At 47.9% G+C, this 19,277-nt stretch overlaps 1 protein-coding gene across 6 annotated transcripts in view; it reads right to left on the bottom strand.

The window, feature by feature from the left end:
- Nucleotides 1-19,277, bottom strand: part of ZFHX3 (zinc finger homeobox 3) — a 250,541-nt gene that overhangs the window by 44,522 nt on the left and 186,742 nt on the right. For 5 of the 6 annotated variants that reach the window (XR_013552520.1, XM_060650282.2, XM_060650277.2 and 2 more), the window contains one exon: nucleotides 1,807-1,914. Coding sequence is in view for 5 of the 6 variants with exons in the window: in XM_060650282.2 (XP_060506265.2) it covers nucleotides 1,807-1,914 (108 nt within the window). In the remaining variant the exon portion in view is untranslated. The remainder of the gene's footprint in view (nucleotides 1-1,806; nucleotides 1,915-19,277) is intronic. The other variant, XM_060650280.2, reaches the window with a different exon arrangement.

The following is a 19,277-nucleotide window of genomic DNA, read 5'->3' as shown; positions in this document are numbered from 1 at the left end:
CCTAATCTAAAGCTTCCTGCTTTCCAGGTAGTGTTCTAAGATTCCCATATTCAAACAATCCTCACAGAGATCCTAGGGAAAGTAGGCACTATTTTTAATCTCCGTCTCACGCGAGGAAACTGAGGCACAGAAAGGTTAAGGTCACATAACTAGTAAGTGGCAGAGCCAGGATTAGAAGCCAGGGACCCAAATTGTGAGAACGAAGGACAGATGGTGTGGAAGGTGACTGGGCCTTCCAACCATGCGTGTGAAATCCTCTTCCCCGGTTCACCTCTGAGCAGGTACGTTTAACTGCTGTCTGCAAAGTCCGTGTACATCTCGCCTGAACAGTGCAGCAGAAACTGGGATCTTGGTCTGTGCAAAGCAACACCGGACAATCCTCTGCAGTCGAGGCCCTGGAGAACAGACATCCATGCCCTGTCTCCCCGTCTGCCCTTGCAACTCTTCCCAGGGTGCTCGGCCCCCTCCCTCAGCGCCTCTGGAGCGCAGGCCCCTGGCCGCCACAGAGTCCGGCTCGAAAGGGGACGATGAGCAGGATGGACACTGAAGTCCACCCAGCGTGCCCGTTCACCCACTCTGCTGGGTCCTGTTGCTGTGCCCCAGGAAACACTGTAGAGGCACATCGCCTATTCCGCCCCCTCCCTCCTCAAATTTGGAAGCTGTTAAGCTGCCTCTCAAATTTCTCTTTTACAGACTGAATAGCCCCAATTTCTTCAGCCTCTTTTCAGAGGCAATATTTCTCAGCTTTCAGTCATTTTCATGGCTCTCCCTGGCCTCTCTCCAAGATTCTGTATCTTGTTTAAATAGTGAAGGCCAACACTGAACATGATTTAAGAACAGCCGTGCCTGGAAAAGTAACAAAGGCCCAACCAATACAGATGCCAGAAGGTAAATATTTTCTCGAAAAAATACAAAGTATTACAATATTAATAACAAAAGGCCTTAAGAATTAGGTTGACCAAATAAAATAATTTCTGTTCCCTGTCATATCATTTCCTCTAATAACTGTGGTGGTTTCTGGGAGACTTATCTGTCCTGAGAAGTCTTCTCAGAAACAACTTTGCTACTTCTCAAAACACCCAAGCTTTTCTTCTCAGTCTCCGCTCTTCTTTCCTCCAATACAGCAACCCCATCATCACGAGAGATGCCTGTTCCCCTTCTCACAACATCAAGTTTTCCAGAAATAGCACTTCCTTTCCTGACTTCAACTTCTTCTGCTTTTGGTAACACGTCCTTCTGCCTGGCTTCACTGCCTGCCCCACTCTGGGTGCATTTCAGGGGGTGGGCGCTGGCCCTGGGGACAAGGTAGGACACAAAATGTGCAGAGCCCATCCAGGCCCCTGAATGCAAGATGGAGCCCACCCTTCACTGCTGACCCCTCAGAGTTTTGGGAGTGATCCCAGTCAAGGTCTGCAGGACAAAGCCTTCCACTGGGCCTAGGGGCAGAAGGACTAGGGGACTGGACCTTCCATGGAGGAAGAGTCACATCGAGGACAAAGCAACACTGGAGAAATGTGACCTCAAAAACACAGAAGCCCCTGGCACAGAGCCAGACACCTGGATGCTCAATAAACAAGCTGGCTCTTGGGCCATTTAAAGAAAAAGCTTTAAAAATTCTTCAATACAACCAGACAGAAGGAGAATGATGCTGACCATTCAAAAAAGCAAAACCCAAATCCTTCTCTCGCTGCACAGAGCCAACACAGTTTTTCTGGACACATTAAGGATGCATCTGCTCCCTGACCCGTCGGCCCCCTCTTCCAGGAGAGACAGATGTCAGGGCCCTGAGGGCAGCGCACATGCTACCTGTCCACTTGCTCTGGTCTTTCTCGCCTCCACTCTCCTGGTCTTTAGCAAGCTCCTCTGGGTCAGCAGGCGCTTCACTGGGCCCTTCAACATCTTCAATGGCTTCTTCTGAAACAGAAGAAAAGCAAAATGTCAAGGATTAAAAGTAGACAGATGATGAAGGATTCTTGGCTCCTACTCCAAAGAATCACCAAGCACAGCACACAGAGGCCAACGACTGTGCCTCCTCTCTCCGTATGGCCCTCAAGAGGCTGACTGCACTCCGGATGTGCTGAGGTCTAGGGAAGCAAGTGGGGCCTTCCCTTTCCTACTCACTGGCATGAGAATGACTCGCTCTAGACATGGGGACATTAGGTATTACTCTCAATCCTGTTGAAGAAATAACTCCATCTAAATGCCTTAAGTTGCATGTGTCTTTTCCACCCGAAAATGCAAAACAGGAACCACATGGTAGCTCTTGCTTGGCTCCAACCCCAGTGCATTATGGATTTGAACTAGACTAGACCCTACCACTGACCCTTCAGAGGCCTCACAGTGCACAGGCCAGACCACGGCAGGAGGGTTTTTTTTTTTAAGTCACTCATAGTCTCAAGAGTCACAGAATATCACTGAGAGGATTTTGTTAATGTGAAGACTTCTAGAAAACAAACAACATCTGTAGGTGTGCCAGGCATCAGTGGCAAGGTGCTAGATTCGTAGAGAAAGGGGGAAAAATTGTAACAGAATCATTATTTTCCTTTTGAAGTCAGTCCATTCTTTACCCACCAATGGTTTAAAACTAGCCATGGAAATTCTCTCCAGCTCAACACACAATGCTTTGATAGAGACAGAAGAATGGTCATTTCAAACACAAGGTTACTCAAGTCGGGAGGAAGAAGAGAGATATTCTAAATGCTGAGGCAAAGGAAGCGAGACATTTCTCTCTTACTTTCCTGGCCCTCAGGATCATTATCCAAAACATTCATTAAGAATGGATTAAACGAGGGACACATGACTGGCTCCCTCTGTGGAGCAGCTGGATCTCGAGGTCGTGAGTTCGAGCCCATGTTGGGTGTAGACATTACTTAAAAAGAAAAAAGAAAAAAAGAATAGGCTAAATGAATGAATAAGGCAGGCAAAGCAAACGGAGGTGGGTGAACGACAAAATTATTAGCAGATTTTGAAGAGCACACCTTCCTAGGTATAGAAACATGAGAACCTGGCTGCCCACATTAATCACTGGGGTTGGCACTAGACTGGGTGCACAGGGACTAGGTACTGGATTTGGGGCTCAGACCAATGTCACCCTAGGTCCCTGGAGCCATGACCCTGCTTTTCAATGTTTCAAGGTGTTACCTTCCCCAAACCTCCAGAAAATAGCTTCTAAATTTCATCACACAAAGGAAGTAAAAGGAATTAAAAGTAAACTGACCCCAGAAGCTTTATAAAGCACTCGAGGAAGAAAGTATCTGTTTAGAGTCAGATTTTCCTAATTCTTCCCAAAAAGACAATGGAAGTCCGAGGAATGGAAAACTGAATGAGGAGTCAGGGAACATTATTTCTTCATTACCACCAAAAGGGCATTTATGAGGCAGTCATGAGGAACACAAATGAAATAAGATAGTGCTTATTTTCATCTGCAAATAATAGGCCTCCTTATGTAATTTCCATGTCTCCTTTGGTCATACTGCATAGGCAAGGTAACATCAAGTCTCCCCATACCCACTCTTAGTTCAAACAGAGAAAAATCAAGCAACCATGGTTTGAAGTCAATCTGATATACAGTGCCATATTAATACTGTACATCGTGTAGGAGAGAAAAAAATTTACATACAAGCATTATTAGAGAATAACACGTAAATTACACAGTATGATAGATGCATTGTGTCCGGGCAGAATGTCCAATGCACTTTTTTACACTTTTGATAAAACTGTTCAACACTGTGATTATAAAATTCATCTTTGAATGGTGATACTAGAATTCAGTCAATCAATCTTAAATTGGGTCTACCCAAAGGAGCTAAGGTTCTTAAAATATACTCATTTGTCCCAGTACATGCTGTGATACAAACTATGTCTAGTAATGTAGACATTAATCAAATTTGATTATGAAGAGATGGCTGAATGGCCCCTCCTCTCCATCACACACACACTTCACCTTTGATGTAGACAATCTGACATCTAGAAAAGAGACAAAACCCTGATGTGGTGAACAGTGCCTGAAGTGCTTCTCTACAGAAGAAGGAACGAATTTGCCCACTGGGAGGCACCTCCAAAGGCCAGCACCCTTCTCCTCACCATCATGTGTGCTGCAGCCATCCAAGCAGAGAGTTAAGAACTCACGGTCACTCTGGCACTGACCCCACTTCTTTAGCCTCTCCAAACACATCTTATTCAGAAGACAGAGGGTGTGAAGAATAAGCACATCGTTGATGCACTGAACAAGGAAACCGTACAGTGCTTTGTGAATACTCCTGGAGCCCTCATTCTCTAAGCCTCGGTTCTTTGCTTTCTTCCCTCCCTACCCTACTACAAGGAGAAAAGCGAAGGCAGCTAAATTCCACTGGGAAGCTAGAGGGCAGAGGTTAATTCAGGAACTTATTTTGTTTCTCTTTCCCTCCCTCCACCTTTTTTTTTTTTAAGATTTAAAAATCAAATCCTCTGCTTTTTCAGCTCCTACTATCATTTGTCACTCATTCACTAACAGGCTGTTATATGCTTGGTGGAAGAAGAAATGATTAAGAAACTCCTTGAAGAAGAAGTTATTAGGAAACAGCTTCCTTTGCAAGAGGACCAGTGTCACCCCCAGTGGAAAACCAGGTCCCATTCGGCTGAGCAGGCACTTCACTGCAGTTCCACCTATGACCTACAGGTGTCGCCCTCTGCATGGCGAGGCCAGGAAGGGCAGCTAGCTGCAGGAAGCAGACACCGTCTGGGCCGCCCAACCTGAGCATGTGGAAATAATATACGTCTTCAAGTGAACTGTCTGGTCCTGGGGAAATAAAATAGGACATTCATAAGCAGTTACACCATCTGTCTTTATACCATCATCATCAACAGCAAGAGGAAAAATAGCTCTTTAAAATGGATGAAAGCCCAGGCTGACAGTAACCAGAAAACTGTGAGCTCTGAATACCAATAAAGCCAGAAAAATGATTAAAAAACAGAGATACAAAGTACGAATTTGTCTGGACAGCTCAGACCCACAATGCTTTGCAGGCAGGGTCTGTTTGATTGGTTACGAAAGCCTAAAGAAAGCCCACTCACTAAGACCCAGGCCTCACCTCGTCCCCCTGCACTGGAACCACATGGGGACCAGGGGCACAATGGCATCCAGCGTTTTAACAGAGAGCTGTATCCACACTCCGCGCTGCTGGCACTGGTTATCCAGCCTGTATTCCCTTTAGGAATGTGTATTTGACACCCACGCATTGACGGAGCACGGGGTTGGGGGCAGGGGGTGGCAGTTTCTCACAGATCACAGATTGCATTTTCCACCCGTGAGCTCAGTGGCAAAGGGCCGGGGTCATTACAGGCGTCGATGTTTTAAATATATATATAATACCAGCTACTGACAGATGGTGGGAACAAGTGAAGAATTGAAGGGCCGACGATCTGGTTTTATCTGGAAAATCCTGTCTTTCCCTCCGATGACGAAGTTGCTGCCCTTCCCTAAGATACCCAGCAGCCACTTTGCCATGTTTAAGGCTGCAACAGACAAATCAAAACCATCTATTCTCCAAGAGTCTAGCGGTATTTCAGAACCAAGCAGAACACCCCAGGAATGTTTTTTCAAGGGCAGAGCCAGGACCTGGGTGAGGAGGTCATCTCTGCTCCCTGCGCCCCCCCACCCCCATTCCTGCCAGGGGGCAGCAGGCCCAGCGCAACCCAGACAGAACGTCTGCTTTTCAGAAGACTTCAGAGAAGGTGCTTCTAAACCCGCTACAGCAGAAGGCGACTTGGATGGATACACCCCACAGTGGCCCTCAAACCGAGGCACCCCTCCTATGTGAATGTATTTTCATGTTAAACGGCTAGGAAAACACAAGCAAATCTTGAGTAACTGCGAAGTCTTCCTGGTATCTCTTCTGCCTTCAAACTCCACATAAAACTTCAGCCTCCATCGGCTGAAGGTCTTTAAAAAAAAATCTATTTCCATCACTACCTCCTTTTGACAATGGCTTCTCCCAGACAGCACTTACTAGCACTCGGGCCAAACCCAGCCCTGCTCATTCATGTCTCCTGGCTAAGGACAGAGCCCTCAGGTGTAAGAATTTCAGCAGCTACATATATTCTAAGAGGGAAGGGTTCTTGGGGGCAGCTAAGGTTTTTGAGGCGATCATACTGCAGCTCCAGAAAGTTCCCCTTCAGTCAGGGTGGTTTTGCTTACCACAAATGCGAACGGTTGTCTTAACACACCTTCTATGTATCATGTTGGCAAAGGTGACTGCGAGATTCCCCGGCTTAGGGTGAAACCTGCTCCCAGAGGAGGTGTGCGTGCCAAGTGGCAGCCCCGTGGAGATTTGCAACAATTTTATGAACAACCTGGAAACGGGTATGTGAAAGGAGCACCGGGCAGAAGCAAGCACAGAGGTGGCATCATCATACAGTCTGCACTCACCCCGGCCGCATGCACTTCCCAAATGTGATACCCGAGAAAACTTGCCAGTCGCCCCCAAAACCAATACCGTTCACCAAATAACTGGGGCCGGGAGCTGTGTCCACTGGGTGTTTTTTACCAATTGCTTACAGACTTGAAGGAAGGGGAGTCAATCAATGGCTAAGACTAGTCCCTCTGTTCCTAACTCTTAACAGGATAATGTAGAACAATTCAAACCATCCCCCAAACCTGACAAAGCTCCCAATAGTGCCTCACTGTGACAGAATTTTGGAAATTCTCCTAAGAATCAGGGTGTCTGTACCCAAGGCTCTCAGGCGATCACGTTACTTAAATAATACAACAATCTGGGATCCCTGAAGAATGAAACTGTTCTTTCCTTTTTCTTTGGGGTGAGCCATATTTGAGGGTGGGGGTGAAATAAAGTGCATTTGCCTGTCGGCAGGCTCAAGAGCTGAGAAACATTAGCTGTCATGAACCACAATCAAATCAGGTTTGAAATATTTAGCAGTGGCTTGGAAAATGCGGTGGTGCAGCTCTGACAGGCGAGATGTGCACAGACACCCACTTTCCATTATAATGGAAATATCAGGCCTGTTCTGAATATGTATAACCCAGAAAAATGTATTGATTTTTCATTCGGCATTAAAAAAAATGAAATAGCCTGCAGCTGTCAAAAGCCTTTTGTTAAAAGCTCATCTTTCCTGGAATGAGGTTTACCAGAAACAAGTTTTAATTGTATATAGGACCTCTTCTTTGAAAAACAAAATAACCAATCTGCCTACTTTGAAGATAGGGTTAAAGCTTTTCCTTTCTCCACTTTCAACCTAATTAACCAAGGACAACCGCGAAGCAAGCAAGGCCTGCAACATGAGGGCCAGCAGGAGTACCACGGAAGGTGGCAGCCACTTAGGCTGGGATCTCTCTTGGCGGAGAGCAGGAGGGACTCCATGACTGTGTCTTGTCTTCTTATTTCTGTAACTCGTGTGCAGGTGCTGGACCCTGTGGCCATTGACTCGGCGTAGGACACTGTGGCCAATCTGCTGTCTTTTTGCAAGGTTGGTTGGTACAATTGGAAAACAAGGGCAGAACCCTCCAGCGTACCCAATCCTCTTGGCCTTTTGTTATCCACAAGAAACCTCTACTGGCTGTATATACTCTACAGAACATGCATGCTTTCTTTTGCAAACACAGGTCAAATCAAATGCCACTATGTAAAAGAGGACTGCTAAGGTCTACACCACTTGTTTCTAATAAGATCTAGCATGTTAAAATTCTGCTAAAACAGTAACTTGTAACAGGATGTGATTGACAATGCTGACGGACATCCAACCGTGCTGCTCCCAGCTCTTCACCCCTAGTCTTGTCTTGCCTCTCAAAGCCAAGGAAGAAGAGGTAAATGGCAGCAACGTTCCTAACTATGCCGTTCTCCCTCTGTGCCATTTTGGTGAGTGGGATCTCACTGAATGGTGACCACGGGGCCTACCAGCAGGTGATTCTCCATGTGCCCCAGGCTTATTCCCAAATCCACAGAACACCCAGATACAGGATGCAGCAATCCATTCTGCATCATTCCCAAACATATTTCCTCAAACATTTATTCCATGGTTTTATTCCAATGATATCTTTCCAGCCCTGACGGTGTGGCTGGAAACTGCACAAGACACAGCTTCGAGTGATGAGGTTTTCTGGTTGACAAATACCGCAGCCCCAGAACATTTCCCCCCTTAGATCAAGGTGGTTTTGCTTACCACAAATGCATATCGTTCTCTTAACACACCTTATACTTAGCGTATTGATAAAGGTGACTGCATGTTTTCATGTGGACACATGGAACAGGAAACGTAAAACCTCCTTCAAAGTTCTTTGTGGGTAATCACCTGAGTATTACTTTTAATTGCAGGCAAAATGTGTCCATTCCATTTTCTACATCTTAACAGGATACTGAGGGAAATACCAAATCACCAGATGAAGGGTCCAGAAATCCATACTGACACTGGCAAGTGCAACATTTTGAAATATAACCCATCACAGTCCAGGCAGGAAAGCTTAAAGGGGCAAAGAATGAGGGTGAGGGGGTACAGCAGGCCCCCAGGGGCTTCGAGGCTGGAGCATTCATTTATTCACCTTCTCAAGACAAGATTCCGTTTCTTTTCCGGCCAACATCAGAACTCCAGTGCAGTAGCAGAGCCCAAGGTGAAAAGTAGGCTCCCCACACAGACGACGGGCAAACAGGCCTCCCGCACTCCTGCCTGCCCAGGCCTCCCTGAGGTCCCTGCCTTGCACAGGATGTAAAGGACAGAGCACCCTCCTGGCGGCCCTTGTCTTCGCATCATCCATTTGCTTACCACCCTAAGCTCCGAGCCAGGCCAGGCCATCCTACCAAGGACCCTTCTCTACCAACTGGGGAGAGCTATCGGGGTGGGGACAGCCTGGTGCTTCTGCGGGGAATGTGCCCACCCTGGTCCCTTTTTAAAAAATAACGTGGCCAAAGCACTAGCCGGTTGTTTTAAACAAAACTGCCTTCTAAAGGTGACATTTCTACACGTGGACGTCACTCCCCTGAGACAAAGGGGGATGTGAGCAGTAGAGGAAGTGGAGGACACGCTCCACTGGAGATACACTCCCTTTCCCCCCAGGGATGAGCACAAATCCTTTAAGTGATCATTTTCCCACAAGAATTCTTTTGACCACTAGGTGTTCACTTACCAAATACACCTGGGGCCGCAGGGCCTGGAGTTTCTGGACAGAGCCTGGAAGGTGGCGGGGGGCCGGCCAGCCTTTCAAGAGGGGCTTCGGGAGAAGCTCTGCAGGAAAACCCAGTGCTGGAGGACCTCGGCCTCCTCACTGCTCCACCCTTGACCCTGTTTCCCTGGCCACCACCCCCACGACCCTGCCTTCTGGCAGCAGGCTAAAAGAATCAACACTCTGAAGGCAACTCCGGGTATTATTAAAATGAATAATTGGAGAATAGAGACCATTTATGCTTTTGTATATTTGAAGATCGTGCCACTGTTTATAGAAACAAGAAAAATGGGGATTGTGTGGCAGGAGGGAGGCTGGGGAGGCCGGGCATGCTGCAGCCCTGCGCAGCCCCTGCTGGGTAGAGCAAGGTCAGCCGCAACAAGGACGCAAGCCTGGGGGAGGCTCTCCCTTTGCTTCTTACTTAACTTCACCTCCACCTTGCGCACTGACAGGAGAGCACGTTTTATGGGTCCATCGCCGCCAGGGCCGGTTTAGGCCTCCCAGAGAAAATTTCCCCTCTTTGAGCTGTTCTCCTAAGCAAACGGCACACAGAAAGCCAGAGCACAAAGTGATAAATGCTGCCGTTGTGTGGCGAGGGACAGGTCCTGCCATTTTCCCTCTCCTGGGCGAGGCCACTTGGTCAATCGGAACAGTCTGTCAAAACCGCGCTAAAATTAAGGGGGTGGGTGGGGGTCAAGGGAGGAGAAAAAGGGAGGAACCGCCTACAGCCAGGATTGCAACAAGTTCCATTTATCTGTGTTCTTAGCAAAAGCACCTGGGCTGCCCCCTGCAGAAACGCAGAAAAGGATAAAAGCCAATGTGCGGTGACAGAGCACAACGGAACTAAATATGTCCGCTGACTCGCCTGGTGGCTATTCACAGGAAGAGTTTGCTTTCTTGCTTTTCTTTTCTTTTCTTTTCTTTCTTTCTTTTTTTTTTTAATAACTGAAAAATGTGAGTTCCAGTTTGTAAAACACAAACCCAACCCTGAAATGGTTTCGGAATCCACACTCCACGGGAAATCCAGCTCTGTCCCAGAACTCTGAGGAAACTGAATTCAGCAGGGATTAGCTCCCCTGATTTCTCCAGGGCCAGGACTGGCGCTTTGCTTCCACACATGAAATGTAAAAAAGGGCAAATTCCCTGAGCATGTTTGTAGCGGAGCGTGATGGGATTGTGTTGTCATTTATGGGAAATAATCGCAGACCCATCTCTCCCCTTCCCCCCCCCCCCCATTTTCCAGTCCAAATAACCATGAAAAATTACACTTCAATGTCAGGGCGATGACAAAGGAGGCGCGCTCTCTGGGAGCTCAGCGGATTTGCAGGGGTTTTTCCTTTCTTTGGACAAAAACTACCTTCAATTGTACTTCATTTAAAACGTGATCTAACAAATGCATTTTGACAAGTTCCTTTCTCTTTTTCTCCCTTCTTTCAAACAGTGTTTTGCACAGTTTAACCTCACACCAAACTGGAATGTTCTGGAAAGAAGAGGCATGCAAAATAGAAGGTTCTTGAAACCAAGAAGGGTGTTTTATTTCCCCCTCTGTTAAAAACAAAGTAGTAGAGGAAAATAATGAGTCTAACTCAGTATGCTACTGAGAATGAGCGGGGGGAGGGGACAGAGTAAGTCACAGGGTCTTAACAACAGACTATTTGATGGGCAAAGGTGAAAAAAGCCAAGGTTAGTAAAAAGAGGAAGGCTTTGATGGAGGAAGAAGGGGACTCAGAGGTTTGCTCTTCAGAACAGACTATCTTGTGGACTTGGAAGCACCATCTAAGGCATCTGGAAGTACAGTCAGAAGTGGGAACATCCTCACATGGGATGAGGCGGGGAGGTCCCACTTCCCTCCTAGTCCCCCTCCTCTACAGAAAAGGACATTTTTCACCCAAACAGATCTGCCTGAAAGCTTTTTAACATTCCAGGTGTGAGACATAAGCAGTCCCTACAAGCATCTGTCTTTCAGTAACACTCTGCTTGAAATAAACACTGCCAGGCTTCCATGGCTGGAGAGGAGAAGACAGGATAGATAAACACACGAGTGATAGAAAGAGTGTAAATAAAAAAAAAAAAAATTAACAGTTTCCACTAAAAAGACTGAAACCACCCTTCTGAGTTGAAACTCACTTGGCTTGTCAGGGAGAGATCTTATGCTTAAAGCAAAAAAAAAAAAAAAAAAAAGAAGAAGAAGAAGAAGAAAGAAAGAAAGAAAAAAACAAATTCCTATTTATTTTTAATTGGAAAATGTTGGAAATACATGAGTGAAAAAAACGTCAAGGAAGGCTTGTAAGTGTACTTAAGCATCTATATACAAATGAAGGTGTGTGGGAAACGAACAGGATGTACCAGGAGTGGTATTAGATGATGGTGATTAGAACCTAATGGGTATAAGTGAGACCTTGTGGGATGGCTCTTGTACTGGGAATGTCAAACGCTGAAGGATGCTATCTGTACAGGAATGACAGCAAGGAAACGAAAGGCAGAAGGGTGGCTGGACAGGCCCAAGGTGTTTACGACAGTGGGGAGATGTGATTTGACAGTGCCCAAAGGAATGATGGAATATTTGGGGCGAAGATATGCAAAAAAGAAAACTGAAAGACAAACAGGTAAGTATCTTGTTCCTGGCCATCAAAACAAACAGCACACCATCAAGACAATACGAAGCCATGACTCCAGGAGTCTAAATCACAGACCAAAACGAATGAGGGGCTGAATTCCCAGCCTGTTGATGGCCTCAATCTTAATGCTCACAGTGTCCAAAGGGCCTGCAGCCTATTGAGAAATCAGCCTTGGCCCCTGTGAAGCACAGGGTGCTTGCAGAAATAGTAGTGTGCTCCCACCCGAGGACAGGAGAGTGATGGACTGCCTGTCAGTGAACTTCACTTTGCATGATCATCAGCCACTTATGTGCACAGCTGGTAAAACAAGCTGATTCATAAAAATAAAGCACAAACAAAGGCTGACACTTTCCAAACCAAATGCAGGAAACAGACGTCAGGCCAACTTCAGGCAACCTGGCACCCAAGAAAGCACCAGCTAAACCTGTTCTTCCTTGGACAGACCTGCACGTGCACAAAGGTCACCGCAGGTGTTAACGGCACTGCCAGCTGCAGAGTCTAATGCTACGGACACTTATGAACCCTGGAGATGGCCCAGGCCTGGGTCTTTAGGTGCCTACCACGCATACATTGCCTGGTACAAGTGGAGAAGGGCCTGCCTCTGCCAGAAGCATTTACGGTCACACCTGAGACATTTAAGGATATGTCTACACTTGGAAAGTAAAAAACTGGGCCATTCTCCAAAACCATCAAGTCCCCAAGCACACTTCAGTCTGAAACAACCAGGCAGCAGCAGCAGCATGTTTGAGCTAACATTTCCTCGGAAACTGCAAGGAAAGTGAAGCAGGAAGCTGAGGTACAGAGAAAATCCAAGGGTTTATGTTCAAAAGCTTTCCTGCATCCACATGAGAAAAAGCAGATGGGACTGCTAAGTTGTCATTTTTAACATGCACCTTGCACAGCTCTTCTGTGCCCAAAGGGAGAAAGAAAATTCTTGGATCTTCCTCCTCTTTTTGAGTAACTTCCAAAGTTATGCCAGTGGTTGAATACAAAACCTCTGCATTTTTAAACTTTGGATATTACAAAATACCCCCACCAGCAGCACACCAGCCCTTTCATGGTGATTTTGGCTATGGTAACCCATCTCCAAATCTTCAGAGCTACTAACTGTGTTTTACCCTCAGTCTCAGGATTGGGTCCCTCTACTCAGCCTTCCCTCCTGTGAGAGGTGTCTTCCACCTAAGAACAGGCTAGTATCCCCGAAAGGGAATGCAGTCCATTACGCACCCCAAGTTAACACTGTAATAGTATCTTTAAAATTTTTTTTGAATGTTTATATTTGTTATTTTTGAGACAGAGAGAGACAGAGCATGAGCGGAGGAGGAGCAGAGAGAGAGGGAGACACAGAATCCGAAGCAGGCTCCAAGCTCTTAGTTGTCAGCACAGAGCCCGACGCAGGGCTGAACCGCTAGACCATGACCTGAGCTGAAGTCGGATACTCAAACTACTGAGCCACCCAGGCACCCCATGTAATGCATCTTAAAGCCCAAAAATGCAGTCATAATCATCAAGACAAACGATTCAATAAAAGAACTTAAATTCTAGACTCTTTAATAGCGGGAACAATTGAAAACAACCAATACGTGAAACCAAAGAGAAAGAAAACATCTCCATGAGATGAGAAGGCCATCAAGGATCTGAGCAGAAAGTAACTGGTACTTGGGACAGTTAGGAATAAGGGATCTGGAGAAACTGACAGCACACAGTCATACTTTATGGAAATAATTTTGGATGTCTACACTGTTCTGTGTACATGCTGCACCTGGAAAAATTACTAGAAGCTCTTGTCAGGGAATACCTTACGTCGGAACTGTCCCCACACTTCCAGAAGCAGACAACTCTTTCTAAGGGAATATGAACCCTGGGCAGAGACAGAATATGGAAGTAAAGCCTGCAACAAGTCAATGGTTTTGCTTCACTTTGTAAGGCCAAGAATGATGGCAAGGAAGGTAAGAAGCAATGAAAAAACTAGTTAAAAGGCAATACAATCTTGAAGATGAGACTGCCCAATGATTAGGAAGAGAAAAAGTGAATGAGTTCTCACTTACCAAGCAACAATTTTAAATACAAAAAGTAAGAAGAGGAGGGGGAATAAGAGGATTTAGACAGTCATCAAAGAGCAACTTTCAAAAAAAAAAAAAAAGTTTGCATCTTTAAATTCAGCATCTACGATGGCAGGTGGGGGAAAGGTCAATTTCTGTCTGAAGAGAGTCTATGAATTGACTCACCTACTGGAAAATTCTGGTGACAAGTATGGAAGAGAAGCACGCAAGCAAACAGATTTAGGAGAGAGAGATACTGGCTGTTTGCAGAAACTCAGTCATCAGAGGGACCGGCCTTTGTTTTGAGGAATTTGGGGGAGCGGACAACAAGCACTTTGATTCTGTAGACCAGGAGACCAGGACCTGGAGAGGGGTGGGGGGCTGGATGTCCCCAGGGCGAGGAAATCCAAAGGAGGATGAAGGGGACAGGTGGTCACATGCTGCTCCAGTGGCCAGCCGGGCAAAGAAACCAACAAAGTCCCATGGAAAAGCTCCGACGTTGAGGCAAGTGGTACAGCTGCTCAGAGCAAGACCTAGTTTTTCTTGACATTCTGAGACAAAAAGACATAATAGCAAGGATAAAAATGGGCTCGCCAAGACCACAACAAACCGAAAACCATCTCCTAAGAACCCAGATATCCGTGTATTTAGGCAAGTGGTATCCTGTTAACTTCCTGCCCAGTGGCAACGTGGTACCCAAAATAAAACCGTCACGTTTAAAGACAGAACGAGCCATGGCTCTGGCGCAATGCAGCCCGCCCACCTCGCTCTTTCATCCTTACACACATAAACACACGTATGCTCTCTCGTTCCTGCTTTCTCCCTCTCTCCCTTCTTGCTCTTTCTGGAAAGGGGTTGTCCCAAAAGGATTCCTCCCAAATGGCTGGGAGCAGAGCCCGTCAGAGAGCTTCTAGATCAGGGTGAGGTCCAAGGGGCCGGTGCAGCCCCTGGTCCCTGCTGCAGAGAACCAGCAAAAGCCAAGTAATTGCTTTTTCCCCTTCCACTAATAAGCTTTTCAGTGGAGGAAGAATTCAGCTTCCTGTAGTCAACAGACCCTTTTTTCCCTGCCTCTCCTCGCTCCAAATAATCTAAAGTGACTGCAATTTCAGTCCTGGCTCTCTAGCATTCAGCTCCACCGGCTGAGGTCAGAAGGTGTCAAGTGAGGGCTCTCTACTTCTTTTCTACTCTGCCTTCACTCCACCCATGCTTCTTTGTAACTGAGGCAACCTGCCTCCCCAGCCCAGCCATTATGTGTATCACCAGCCCACAGCACACACGGACTTCAGTCAAGATTCCAGGAAATGTTTTGAAGGCCTAGAAAACACTGGGGGAGAGAAAACAAATCTCTTTGCTATAAACAACTGATTAGTAATGACCAACTTCAGATGCTCTGGTGACCCGAGCCACTCATTTCCTGGTTTCGAGAAAATGCATCGCAGTACAACATTTGTGTGTGTGTGTGGTGGTTAAACCATGTGGCTGGTTGTGTGGTTTTTGGTTTAGTGGAATGCAAAGGACTCTGGTTGCTGAATTTGCTCCTTGAGATGCTGCTGCGCACTCATGGCGCTGGTATCAGGTCTGGCTTCGTGTCTGGCGGACAGGCTGCAAGGGGACCTGCCTGGGAAAACTCTGCCCCACCCCCTCCCCTGCCTCATCTCCCAGATGAATGAAACGGGATTTCAATTAAGAAGGGCAGCAGCAGAGCCTGCCCTCCTCTGCCTTCACAGAGATCTAACGGAGAGCACAGAGATGAAGGTGAACAAACAAATGCACAAGGGTGATGACTAAGTGAGAGGTAGAACAGGTGTGTGACGGGACTGATGGAGGTTCAGTGGTTCCAGTCCCGGGGAGAGCATGAAAAGAGGGTTAACGTCCAAGTGCAAGAGGCCTGCTACTGGAAGAGCAGCTCCACGCAGGGGAAACAGAGGCAGGTCTGCAAAGAGACTGCTCAGTGGGCCTACAGCCAAAGCCCGTGAGGTTCTGAAGAGGACAGAAGGGGAGAAGCACGCAGGGAAGGCGTGAACACCTGCACGCACCCCCACCCCCATCACACACACAGAGGAGGGGGATGCTGACTCCTGGCTGCAGCCAGGCCTGTGATGGGAATTTATTTCCCTCAATTATGAGCTCTTGTCCCCAGTCTCAGTTCATCAGCACAGTGCAGCCAAGTCAATGAAAGGCTCCATAATGAAGTAATCACATGCATGGGGATGGCCCCGCACCTGCCTGCTGGGCCCTGAATCAAGCTGACATTGGCTCTCCAATCCCCCCAACCCCGTGTGCGCCTATGATCCATGTCAGGTCACCCCCATCCTGCCCCAGGAGCCTCGAAGCCTGGGTGCCGTTTTCTTGACCCAATCACAAAGGCCCTGATTGCAAGGAGGAGAAGGAAGGGTCTAGCAAAGTGGGACCGGTCAGTAGAAAACGTGTTATACTTCCCTTTTTTGCTGCCTGGGAAATCTTCACTGCAAAGAGTCTGATCATAAAAACCAGTACCGTGTGCTTAGAAAGATGCCATTTGTCTAAATTATTACTATGTAATAATAGTAACTGTGGAATACAACTGTCACACAACAGAAGTAAATTCTATTATTATTCCCATTTCACAGATGAGAAAACTGAGGCTCTGAGAGGTTAAATTAGTGGCAAAGGTCACACAGCCTAGAAGTGGCAGAACAAAGCCAAGGCCCATGTTCTTCATGAACACCTTAAGAGCTACTGCATGGCCTTCCCAAGAGAACTTAAACTTCTTCTCATGCTATCCATCCATCTACCCACCCATCCACCCATCAATCCATCCATCTACCCATCCATGTACCTACCCACCCATCCACCTACCACATGTTCACGGAGCACCTGTTCTAGACAATGACAATACAGCTGGGAACAAGACAGGAAAAGTCCCTGCCCTCAAAGTGCAGGGGTAAAGAAAAAGGTGGAAAAGAAGGAAAGAAGGTGGGGGAGTAAGAAAGACAAAAAGCTGCCGAACAAATGACCATACTGTAAGTCAGATGCTGATAGAGAAGGACGGTAAAGTAGGGAAAAGGAAAAAGGCAATGCTAGGAGTCATTTTCTGTGGGAAGCTTGGAGAGGGCAACATTTGAACACAGACCTGAAGGAGTGAGGGTGTGAGCTACAAGGGCCTTCCAGGCACAGAGGAACCGCATGTGCCAAAGCCCAAGGTGGGAGCAAAGACAGAAAGGAGGGCCAGGAGATGAGTCAGACAGGTCACGTGGACGAGTTCCTGCAGGCCTTACTGGCTACTGTCAGGCCAGAGGCACTGCTAACACCTAAAGAACTTCTATGAAAATCAGAACAATGTGCTTCAGTTCAGCAGCCCCTCCTCTGGGCAAATGTGGCCTCAGACCCCCCATCCTGCCTGGTAAGTAGAGGCTGGGATGGATTCCCGCCCTTAGCAGAGAGCTGCGTGGGTGAGACATCCTGCTCAGCTTCACACAGTTAGGCTCGAAGAGCTTTCCAGTACGGAGGCTACGGTACTTCCCCAAATCTGCGTGTGTGTGGTGTATAAAACTTCCTTGTGCCTTTTCCTTTACTAGGGGGTGGGCAGGAGCTGACCTTGAGTTGAACAAATGCAAAGACAGGCAGGGGAACCTGAGCATCCTCTGCCACTGGCCATACTGCAGCAAGTGGCCGGCCTTGACACCCATGCACCAGAAGGACCCGCCCCACCACTGTGCTCCCAAGCCCCTCCCTGAGAAGCTGGGGTGAGTAACTCCTGGTTCAGCAGGGCTACAGCTCCAACTCAGAAATTTGTCACCCACCATTCCACACAGCCCTTCTCGGAAACTTTATTGCCTTTCCACATAAATGAACTTCAACGCACTCTGCAAACTTAATAATCATATAAAGCTACGTAAGCTCAGCAGGGCTGCTATTTCGATGCCAGCTCTTCCTAGTGCAAGATGGATCTGGAGGGTGGGGGAGGAGGCTTTACTTTTCTTAAATGGGCCACTGTGGAAAGAAGTCCACTCCGTTGGCCACAAGAGAAGAGGGGTCTCCCCCTAGTCACACACACACACACACACACACACACACACACGCGCGCGCGCGCGCGCGCGCATGCACACGTTCTCAGCTGCCGCACCGCCACCCTGGGCTGTCTCGGGGTGCAGCCAGGTAGCGAGGTACAGGTAGACCGGCATCACAGGTCTCCTCAGGCAGCACTTGGCCCCGTGCCGCAAACCAGCTGTCTCAGAGTACCCTGGGGCCTCCAAGGCAGAGTAAGTGGGTGAGCCCTCAAGTGTTCTGGGTTCTGTTATTAAACATTAACGGGTAAATCCGGAGCACCCATGGGTCAGCTGCTCTGGGCGCTGTTTCTCTGGCCAGGAGACAAGAGGAGCTGGATCTCAGCCAGAAGGGAGAGAGGGAGGGGCCCCGAAGAAAACACAAAGAAGCCAGGAGGGGCCAGGAAGGGGGCCAGGAGGAGGAGGCCCTTCTGGGCTTGCTGGGGATCCAGAGGAGCGGCCAGGACTGCCCAGAGACGTAAGGCTAAAAGCCAGAGAGAGACAAGAAGGCACCAAGCAAGGGAGTGCAGGTGATGAGCGAGGAAGCAAAATCCAGAAAACCGGGAGCTGAATGGGACAGGATGCACAATGGGCCAAACCCAGCACAGCTTAAAGCGCCCATGAATTCAGGTTTCCACAGTGACCAGGAGCCTGAGGAGCTGTCGCCCCTTCTCCAGGTCATTCCACTCCAATCATCAGGAGAACTGTGTTTTGGGGAAGGGGCCAGAGCAATTACCGGAGCCTTCACTTCGTTGCTCCCTTTTACAGTACACTTCCCAGAATAAACTGCCCCAAGACTTCATCCATCACCAAAAAAGGCAACTGTAAAAACACTCATGGCCGGCCCCTTCCCACACACCAGCAGGCGCCCTCCCCTGCAGTGGTGGGGGGTGGGCAGGGGTGGGGGCCGTGGGGGGAGGTGGCTCCGCCCGCCCGTACTAATTGCTCTTGCGGATGCTGTGCGGCGTGGGGGCCATTCCCAGCGCCGAGCAGTTAGGAACTTCCCAAATCATTAACCTTTCTCGGAGTGCATTGTACTGGGAGGTGCTCCCTCTGCAGCCCTATTCAGGAGCCCTATTGATCTGCCGCACACTCGGTGCCTTCAAAGTTGTTTATGATCAATATGCAAATTGCCCATGGCATTGATCTAGTATTAATTTTCAATTAGGGAATCCACAAGGGGTCTCTGAGGGTCAATACCTAACAATGCAAAGGAAACTCCGTTGAGGAGTATCGGGCCTGGTGCTGATAAAAGCTTCCCTAAGCCTCCTTCTCAATAGTTCCAGGCCCTCGGGGCTGTCACCTTCACTTTGGCTCATTTTGTTCCCTCCTAAGTCAGACCCCTTCGGTCAGCAATCTCTCAGGCTGGATCTGTGGCTGTTGCCCTGGAACTCCCCCCACGGCCGACCCCCCCTACCCAGGGACACAGGGCCACTCCCTGGCC

This window comes from Panthera onca, chromosome E2, assembly GCF_046562875.1.
Source record: "Panthera onca isolate mPanOnc1 chromosome E2, mPanOnc1 haplotype 2, whole genome shotgun sequence".
Lineage (NCBI taxonomy): Eukaryota > Metazoa > Chordata > Mammalia > Carnivora > Felidae > Panthera > Panthera onca.
The sequence above is the reverse complement of the archived record's forward strand: the minus strand, read 5'-3'. Positions and strand labels throughout refer to the sequence as shown.